Genomic DNA, 10,665 nt, shown 5'->3' with positions numbered 1-10,665 from the left:
TAGTTTTAGCTTTGAAGGAAGAGAAGTTACAGCATGTTTTGTGGGCTGAGGGGGATGATCTGGGTGAGAGGGACAGTTAATAGAACAGGAGAGAGGAGGAAGGGCTACCTGAGTGGTGTCCTCGAGTGAGCAGGATGGGACAGTCCTGCACAAGATGGAAACATGGACTCTTGGAGAAGCATGGACCGGACGGTGCGCCCACTGTCGACAGGCGAGAAAGCAGTAAACAGGGTTAGGGCGCAGGTGGATCAGAGGACTCGGTGGTGGGAGGTAGAACTCTTTTCGGATTACTTCCCTTAGTGAGGCCACTGAGACCATCAAATTAAAGTGAGGAGAGTGGAGGATGATAGAGGTCTGAAAATGCAAAAGAGAATTCAAAAGAAAGTGTAAAATAGACTGAGAAAGCAGAGGGTGACATAACCAGGGAAATGTTAACAGGATTGCTGAGAACTACCCAAAGCCTGTTTGAAGTTTATGGTCATTGGTTTTAAATGAGACCGGCCTGGAACACTGTATATTTTTACACCAGCCTCAACCAGGAATTCTAGTACAAACACGGGGGTAAGTAGGCATATGTGATTAACCAGAGCTTGGATCCTGCCCCATGAGGACTGTGGGAAACGCAAGGGTTTAGAGGGTGGGCATGAGAAAGTGAGTTCAATGATGACACATGGGACTCCAGCTGGATAAAGAGGGAGGGAAGAAGTGAGGGGTGGTGCTGACATTGGAAAGATGGCAGATAGGGTCAATGGACTAACCAGAGGCCCCAGGGGCACTGAAGACTGTTGGGGGCAGGGTCCTAGAGAAAGTGAGATGGACTGGTAGGAGGCATGTCTGCAGCTGAGATGTGGGTGGAGGTACCAATATTGGTAATGACAGAGTTTACTGGGAGCAAGACAGGGAGGACACGGTGGTTAGGCTGATTTAAAGGTGGTGGGGAAGCTCAGGGACAAATGCAGAGTGAAATCATGGGAAAGTGCACGCCAAAATGGAATCATAAATGAATTAACTCTTCTTTGTGGGTTCTTCTACTTCCCAAATATTCCACAATGTGTATATGTTACCACGTAAGCAGAAGTCAAAGATATTACTCAAAGGTAAAAAGGAAAAAAAATCCCTTTATTTATTGGTCAGACAATTACTACTATTTACAGGTACTCAGTCCACAAAACTCATAAAGTTATTCCAATGGTAGAGACGCACAAGTATTTCCAGGCATCTTACAGAATCACTTAAAATGAGACCAAATGAGGGTTTTGAGTTTCACACTGTATGTCCTTTGTTTCAAGAAATGCCTCCTTTAAAATACATATATATTTGTATTTGTTGTATTTCCATCTGCATTAAGAAATCCTGAAATTACCTCTGGGATTCAGAGGTGGGAGGACTGGGCATTTGGTGGACAGAAATTCAGGCAAGACTAATCTTGAATACCTTTTTGTATTGTCTTTGAGCAATGTAAAGATATTACTTACTCAAAAACAGATTTAAAAAGTAAAAATTCATACAATTTAAGAATTTTAAAAGAGGAAAAATCCTCTTAAAAACTCATATCTGCAAAAGTTATGTTACAAAGTGGTTGTTTATACTGGCAAATCAGTCTTTCTTTAAACAAGGAATTTCTCCTAGTACTTTTTAAAAAGGGTTCCATTTTCAGGAATTTAGCTGCTGTTTAAAGATACAAACGTGTCCTTACCACACATGCGATATTCTTACCAGGTCCTTAAAGGCAAACTGCAGACTTTTGAGGAGAGCCAGACCCTACCAGAAACAAAGTTAAATAACTTGTCACCAGCAACATGTACTTCACCGGAAGATAGTTACAATTGTTTGGCAGGGCTTCAGAGTTCAGAATGAGAGGCAGGGTTGGTTTAAGTACGTTCTAAGCAGGTTCAAATCACAACAGGGAAAAGGATAAATAAAGCTGTCTCACAGTGAAACCAGCTGGCAAGACGGCAAAGCCTGAGATACACACGACTGCAAATCCCACACTAAGAGCTGTAAGACTTGAGTAAGCCATTTGACCCCAAAGGCTGGACCATGGGTTCCCTAGCCACGGTCCTTCCAAGCTCCCAAATCCATGATTTTGGGTGTAGTGTGAGTTCCCTCCGCTGAGTTCAGCAGGGGCTGAGGGATGGTAGACCAGGAGTCTGTCCTGACTTAAGAGGATGGACAGGAGCAGGTTTCAGGTAGATTAAGTGCTGGTACCCGACAACAGGTCTGAGGACCTCTAGCCCTGAGCCCTAATCCATGCTACATTAAAAAGTTCGATATAAAGTTCATCACTCCCGTGGGCACCAGGATGCGGACACAAAAGTTGTTTGTCAGTGCTCAAATACAAAGAGATCAGGCAGAAGAGCCAGGATCCACCTCTATTAATTGAAGCATTTCAAGCGGAAGGTGGAAGACTCATAGACCCTGAGAATAAATCCACAAACATCCAAGGACCCAAGAATTCCAGGTTAAGAACAACATGACTAAATCATTCAGAAAGTATCGGTCCTGGAAGATTTTAGGACTCAAATATGGCACAGAAGTTATCTACCAAATGAGGTCAGCTTCTCATTTGGTCTACCCCAGTGGAGACGGGATCACTGATAAAGAGCTGCTCTGCAGTGGCATTCCCCATAGTGTTATACTGGTCAGTGGCTGTTCGGATGGATCAGTAACCACATCGTATCAGCTGCTTGTAAGTCTGCATTACCTGAGCACTGGCTACAGGGAACCCTGGCAATAACCAACCTGCCCACTTGCATGGTGAGGCCCTGCAGCAGAGAGCAGGAGGATGCTGCGGTGACTAGGATCTCTAACAGTCACACCAGTAGTATCATTCTTAAACAACTAAAGTCTGCATAATATTCTATAAAACGTTTCCTCACCCTTCATTTTTTTGGTAGAAGCTAGACTTTCGAGAAAAAAAAAAAAGCAGAAAAGAAAGAAAAAATTAACCATAGCTCTTGTAGGTTGAAGACAACTACTCAAAATATACAGAGACCTCACTCGATCTGCACATTTCTTTCATAAATGTCTGGGCTGACGATGGCCATTGCCAAATACCTGGGACCAAATCACCTCCAGTGTTTTGCTCTAAATTCCCATACACACACACACACACACACACACACACACACAGACAAGGGACAAGTGTGTACACGCTCCGTTTAGGAGAAATGACTGAAGGATGGGTGTGTTCCCGGTGTCCGCACAGGCCCATGACTTACAGTCATCAACGTCTCCAGTGACTCCTCAAGTGTTTGCCGGAGAAGTCTGAAAAGAAAGCTCATGGGCTCGTTTCCTGATTCCAGAATTTAACCTTACATAAGCACTAAGCTCCAGCACAAGGGCAATATGGACTAGACCCACAGGACCGGGGCACTTCAGCATCGAACCCCAGAGGCTGCTGCTGAAGGAGAGCTCCTTAGCGGTGTTTCGTCCAGCAGGACTCAGAACCGAGAGCTGGCCTGTTACTGCTGGGGACACTGTGATCAGTGAGGGAAGAACCAGCGCTTCACTCAGAGGACACCGGTGGGGACTGCTAGGGTTGATCTGCGGCTAAAACTCAGCTGGAATTAGACGCAAAGGAACTCAAACTCTGCTGTTTCCATTGAGGTTACTGCCAGAGGTATCTGCCACCTAACGGTCTTATAGGACCTCGCAACAACTGGATTTAAATGGAGAGATATATATTTATTATGATATACATATATTATATATTCCCCTAAATCCTTATCTTAAATAGGTCATTTTTCTCTACTTCATAGATAAGGCTCGAAAAACTACCTTGATTTAGTGTCTCAGAGCAAGGGAGTCACAAGGAAACCCAAGGCTTCCCTCTCCAGATTCTTTGCTTTTTTGTTTTGAACCACACCATCCTTCACTCGCAGAGAAGCTTTTATGAAATGGCCAAAAGCTGTGTATATTCAACTGGGCAAAGACTGTAACCACCAGCAGTTAGCTTTGACTTGTATAAACACTGGTTTTGGAAGATTATTCTGACATATCTATTAGATTCCTTTCCTTGGTCAAGCTACATTCAAATCCACGTAATGACTAGCTCCATCTACATAATTACTATTATAAAAAACTTCTTATGAGTAGTTCTCATAGCAAATACACCATAAATTAATGCGACTTTCACATGAATAACTGCAAAATCAGGCATCACTGGGAGTTATTTTTCTTCATTCCCTGACATCTTTCATGAACATCTGAATACCCAAGGAAATGTTCCTAAAGCCCTGCTATGTCCATGATATTCCAGTTCACTCCAGTGGGAAATAAAATCCTATAAATAGTAACCATCTGGGGGACTGTAGCAAATCACTTTGCCTCCTGGGGCCTCAACTTCTTCATCTGGAAATAAAGGCCTTAAGGAGAGGACTTTCAACCTCCCTCCTGCAGGAGCTGAAAAAAAAAAATCCTTGAAATTGAAAAAAAAAAAAAATTCACATAAATAAAGATATTCAAAGCCTTAATGTAAGAAGTATCAAGTCTTCCAGACAGAACCACACCCTCCAAGGCACAGCCGAACAACTCTCTGACTAAGGAGAGAACAACATCCCCTGTGAACAGCTTCAGACCCTCAGGCTGCCTCCCTCCTCCATCCTTTGGGCCAGAGGAACAGAGAGGGGCTGTTGACCGTAGTCAGCACAGCACAGCCATCGAGAGAACCCCTGACCAAGAGAGACATGCTATCGTGCAGACTCAGTCCTGATTCAAGCCTCATCGGAAGCCAGCACCACCCATATGTGTGTTTTCAGACGACTAAGACAATAAATTCCCTTCTTTGCTTTAGTTGGCTTGACATGGGTGTTCGGTTATCAGCTTCTGAAAGGGTCTGACCAACATGGGATTTAATCTCAGGCTGTAAAGTCTCTGCTCCCAGAGTTGCTGAGTGTGTCTCTCTTCATTCGGACTATCAGCATCCTAGAGCCGAACCTGTTCCCGACCCAAGAGAAACAGTTCCTGCAGGAATACCTTCCTTACACTAAAGCAGGAAATGAGCATCGTATAGACCAAATTTTCACCTAGGTAGATGTGCAGGAGAGGAGCCTTAGGAAGGGGAGAGCAGAGAAGGTCAATGAACCATGCGTGATCTCTACCATTATCCAATGTCCACAACAAGGCCACGCAGAGGGGATGCAGAATGGTAACAAGGGGTGGTCACGTAGAGAGGAAATCGAAGCTCAACTGAGGCTAAGAACAGTGGTTCTTAAAGCTCAAAGGAATCTTAAAATGTACGTGGTTCCACCCGTTACCTCACGGATGCACAAACCAAGGCCAACTGCTTTTTCCCAGGGCGTGCAACCAAAGCCAAGACTACAATCCGAAGCTTCAAGAAAGAAAGTGTTCAAACATTCAGACTTGTCAAAAAGAACAAGGGAAAAAAAAGAATTTGCTGCATGAGAAAATAGGGTATTTCCAATAATTAGAATGACATATGCAGGCCAGCTCACCATCTATCATTGATTCCTGTGATGGGTGGGAGACTGGAATGGATGACCAAAGCCTCATTTCAAGTCCAAGAGTCAATGAGAACTCTCTACTATTAAAGTTTTTCCTGTGGCACAGGGAATACTAGCTTTTTCCGTAGTGTGAAAGCGGGTTGGGGCATTTGTTTCTTTGTTCCTTGTCTGTCTGCTTGTTGACTCACATCATTGTTGACAGCAGTGAGGATGGATAAGATATCTTCATTTCTGCAGGCAGAGAAGAAAAAATATTTTCAATCAGGAGACAGAAATCACATCATAGAAAGGTCATAGGAAGAAACCCTAAAACATGTGGCTTCTTCCTAGTTGAATAGGCCAAGGTGCTAACTGGAGTCCTGCCAAATATAAAGAAATGCTTATTTCAAAGTTGAAAAAAGAAATGCTAAATTATGTATGAAGTTTTTCAGTTCTACATTTAGTGTTTAAGAACACTATAACAGTCACATGTTGCATTTTAATTTTTTTTTTTTTTAAGATTTTATTTATTTGAGAGAGAGAGCATGAGCAGGGGGAGGGCCGGAGGGAGAGGGAGAAGCAGACTCCTCCCTGAGCAGGGAGCTGATGTGGGACGCGATCCCAGGACCCCAGGATCATGATCTGAACCAAAGGTAGATGCTTAACCAACTGAGCCACCCAGGTGCCCTTTTTTTCTTTTTGTTAAGCAGTCTATACCCAACGTGGGGCTTGAACTCATGAACCTGAGATCAAGAGTCTCATGCTCTTCTGACTGAGCCAGCCAGGGGCCTCACATATTGCATTTTAAGGCACTTAGTCCACAAAGGAAGTTTGCATATAATTATATATATTTTTCCTTGTTTCTCCTCCAAGCTGGTGGATATAGACAGACAGATAGATGATACATGCATAGATAAATAGGATGAATGGATGGATGGATGGATGGATGGATAGATGATAAATAGATAGATAGATAGAGAGAGAGAGAGAGATAGAATAGATAGGTAGGGGATAAAGATAGAGAGGGACCCTACTATTAAGACTGCCCTCTCTATTCTTGGTTTGAGGAGGGATACAAAGATAAACATGACACCGTTCCTGAGCTTAAACACTTCAAATGCAGACATGAAGCACATACCAAGTATGGTATATACACAAAATTCATAATACAAGGCAGAATGTGATCAACACCATATAAAAAGTGGACAAATCCTCTGTTGCGGCACCTGGGTGGCTCAGTCAGTTAAGCGTCTGCCTCCGGCTCAGGTGATGATCCCGGAGTCCTGGGATCGAGTCCCGCATCGGGCTCCTTGCTCGGTGGGGAGCCTGCTTAGATTTCTCTCTCCCTCTCCCTCTGTCCCTCCCCCTGCTCGTGCTCCCTCTCACTCACTCACTCTCTCACTCTCTCAAATAAATAAATAAAATCTTAAAAAAAAAAAGCAGACAACATCCATTGCAAGTTCAGAGGAAGAAGAGCACTTTCCTTCTGGGAGAAGATGACTCCACAGAGGAGGTGACTTTTGAGCCTGGGCTTGCAGGATATGTAGCATTTCCCAAAATGTTCCAGGGGTGGGCAATTCATATCCTTGGAAGCAAAGCACAGGCTCTGGAGACAGACCTCGGGTGTGAATCACGGCTCCATCACTCACTGTGCAGCCGTAGACACAGTGACTGACTTCACACTAAATTCACTGAGCCTCAGTGTTCTCAGCTCTAAAATAAGGACTCTAAGAGTACCCATTTTAGGGGCTGCATGAGACGTAAGTGAGGTGATTTATGTAAAGCACATAGAACGCTGACCGTAACAGTCCACTGACCATCATTTTTAGTATCATTGTATTACTACTACTTACCTTCATCATGATTGCTATTTTCAGGTGGGAATGCAGGCCCTGCCTGGTTTTTAGTCCTTGCGTCGTGTCTCACACCAGCTGAGCCCCCTGCCCCTGGCTCTTCCTGCGGCTACTCCTTCCGATCACTCAGTCTCACTTGGAATATCACCTCTACCAAGAAGCCTTGCTCAAGGAGCTCCCCACCCCATTCTCTATATTATCTTCTTTGCTTTCTTCACAGCAGGTATCCCTTCCTGAAATTATCTTATTATTTTAAATATTCACTTACTTACATTTTTTTAAAGATTTATTTACTTGAGAGAAAGAGAGAAGAAGGGGCAGAGGGAGAGAGACTCTTAAGCAGACTCCTCACTAAGCGTGGAGCCTGACATGGGGCTCAATCCCATGACCCTGAAATCACGACCTGAGCTGAAACCAAGAATCGGATGCTTAACTGACCGTACCACCCAGGCGCCCCTCACTTCCTACATTTTCATTACCTCCTTTCCTCTCACTACACAATCAGCTCCATGAAGAGATTCTGTCTCTCTTGTTCACGACTGTACCCCAAGTTCCTAGCTCAGTGCCCAGTACAGTAGGCAGGTAGTAAGACCTTGATAAATACTGCCTTGTCCCTGAAGTCATAGGACACTGGTCTTCGACGGCTATGGTGGGGATGGAGGGATTAGCGAAGAAGAAGGAAAAGCTAAAGTTGAGTCAAGATTCCAGTCCTGAGTTTCCAATTCTTAATCCCCAGAAGATCATGGTGACCATTCCTAGAAATGGGGATTCAGGAGTAGGAGGCTGCTGGAGAGGGCTGAGCAGATGAATTTAGGACTAGGCATACTGAATGTGAGGTCCAAGGGCACCAAAAGGGTGGGATGTCTGGCATGCTGCAAGAAATATATAGGGCTGACCTGAAGAAGTAGATTCACTCAGTCAGTCATTAATTGATCCAGAAAATATTTATGGAGCTCAACAGCAGAGAAGGTACTGTGTCAGGTATGAGGATATAAAGCTGAATGAAACAACTCTGCCCTCTAAAAATTCAGAGATTAATGGACCAGAGATAGCAATCTGGGAGACATTTTCATGGAGAAAGTGGCTTCCAGGGATAGCTTAAGCTGCCAAGAGCTATAGAGAGCCGAGAATGGGGTCTGGGACTAAACCATGGTGAAGGCCCATTTCCAGAGTAGCACGTAAGCAGCATGTGACAGATCCAGAAGGAAAGTTGTCAGAGCAGTGGTAGATCAAAGGTATTATAATGCCAAAGGCAACACACAGGCACTCAGCAAATATGAGTCACTGACAAACGAACAAATAAAAGGCCCTCCTACCTTTACTCATACTGTTCCCTCTGCCCAGCATGCCTTTCATCCCAATTATTTACCCAACATCTATCTGTCATCTCTAGCTTTCCCTGATCCTTCAAATCTGGGTGAAGTACTAGTTCTATGTGTTCCCATAACACCTATGCTTTACAATGTGCGTTGGCCACAGGGGATGCTCTTCCCCCCATCTATTTTTTCTATCCCTCTAGACTGTGAGCAACTTGAGGGCAGAGACTGTGGGTTTTTTTCAATTTCTGTATCTTCTCTTCCAGTTATATGCTGGTGCTCAATACAGGTTTGTTGGATGGACAGATGTTTGGATGGATGGATGGATGGATGGATGATGAATGAATGGATGGATAGATGGAGAAACAGATGGGCAGATGGATGAATGGATGATGGATGAGTGGATCGATGGACGGACAGATGGATGGGTGCATGGGAGGGTGTGTGAACAGACAGATGAACAGGTAGACAGATGGATGGATAAAGAGGTAGGTGGATGAAACAACTCAAAACTCTCACCTTGGGACCAAGCTCTTCAGATGATTACACAGAGATTGAATATACCAGCTGCCTTTCTCCACATGCCGAAAGGATACGTAGCCAGGGACAGTAGCCAGGCCAAGAAGGAAATCCGCCTCATCGGGAATACTGTCCTTAAGGGAAGGGGATACACGCTCAGGATTTACAGCATCTGCTTCAACGATTACAGAACGTTGTATCTCTTCACCTTGACAGGCCTGGATAAAAAAGAGTTTGGGCTTATGAGCCAGACCAGGGCATTGCTGGGCTGTGAAGTGAGACGTGATCTCCTGAATGGGAACAAGGGTCCCATCTGAAGAGTAGACAGCTCCAAATTTCCCATGGGTCAGAACACAGAACACGAAGCAGTCTCCGTCAGAATGGCCTGGATGACACTTATATTCCTGCAGAACCTTGTCCAGATGTCCTTTGGTCACATTATCATATACATGTACACTGAACCCAAGCCACTCAAACACATGCCTCAAGTGCTCTGTAAAAAAAAAAAAGGAGAGAAAGGGGAAATGATAAAATGAAATGAAATTGAGTGGAATGCAATAAAATGAAGGAATGAAACAATGTGAATAGTTATAAAACTTGCACAGCCAAGAGCCTGAAGCTTGGAGTTTTTTTACTTTCATAACAATAAAATTTTACAACTTACTACCTGCCTTCTTATAGTACCCACCGTGCTATCACAATGGTCCTGAGAGTCGGCAGAGGCCCAAGTTTCATCCTATTTCACAGATAAGGAAGCCAAGACCCCAGGACTCTCCCACAGTCACAAACTGGTTAGTGATGGAACCAGAACTCAAATATGGATTTTCTCTAGCTGACGCACCATGCTTTCCCCCAAACCACAGAGTCCTAACTAGTCAGGGACTCTTGTCACTCTCAGCAGGTTGGTGACACCCCTGCTATGGTTTAAATGTTTATATCCCATGAAAAGATGCTCAACATCACTCATCATCAGGGAAATACAAATCAAAACCACAATGAGATACTATCTCACACCTGTCAGAATGGCTAAAATTAACAACACAAGAAACAAGCGGTGCTGGAGAGGATATGGAGAATGGGGATCCCTCTTGCATTGTTGGTGGGAATGCAAACTGATGCAGCCACCCTGGAGAACAGTATGGCGGTTCCTCAAAATGTGAAAAATAGAACTACCCTGGGACGCCTGGGTGGCTGTCGGTTAAGCATCTGCCTTCGGTTCAGGTCATGATCCCAGGGTCCTGGGATCGAGTCCCACATCGGACTCTCTGCTCAGCAGGGAGTCTGCTTCTCCCTCTACTCCTCCCCCTGCTCCTGCTCTCTCTCTCTCTCTCTCTCAAATAAATAAATAAATAAATAAGAACTACCCTATGATCCAGCAGTTGCACTACCAGGTATTTACCCATAGGATACAAAAATACAGATTCAAAGGGATACATGTACCCCAATGTTTATAGCAGCATTATCAACAATAGCCAAACTACGAAGAGAACCCAAATATCCATCGGCTGATGAATGGATAATGGAAGATGTGGT

The 10,665-nt window shown here is 44.2% G+C and overlaps 1 protein-coding gene across 4 annotated transcripts in view; it reads right to left on the bottom strand.

Annotated features, from left to right (window-relative positions):
* Positions 1-209: 209 nt before the first annotated feature.
* Positions 210-10,665, bottom strand: part of CASP10 (caspase 10) — a 49,667-nt gene continuing 39,211 nt past the window's right edge. For 2 of the 4 annotated variants that reach the window (XM_036098568.2, XM_078071187.1), the window contains 2 exons: positions 9,133-9,625; positions 1,099-5,696 (listed from right to left, as the gene is read on the bottom strand). In XM_036098568.2, the coding sequence (XP_035954461.1) occupies positions 5,549-5,696; positions 9,133-9,625 (641 nt within the window). In that variant the 3' untranslated portion in view covers positions 1,099-5,548. Of the gene's footprint in view, positions 355-1,098; positions 5,697-9,132; positions 9,626-10,665 lie in introns of those variants that run through there. The other 2 variants (XR_013447323.1, XR_004919315.2) reach the window with 2 other exon arrangements.

This window comes from Halichoerus grypus, chromosome 4, assembly GCF_964656455.1.
Source record: "Halichoerus grypus chromosome 4, mHalGry1.hap1.1, whole genome shotgun sequence".
Taxonomy (NCBI): domain Eukaryota; kingdom Metazoa; phylum Chordata; class Mammalia; order Carnivora; family Phocidae; genus Halichoerus; species Halichoerus grypus.
The sequence above is the reverse complement of the archived record's forward strand: the minus strand, read 5'-3'. Positions and strand labels throughout refer to the sequence as shown.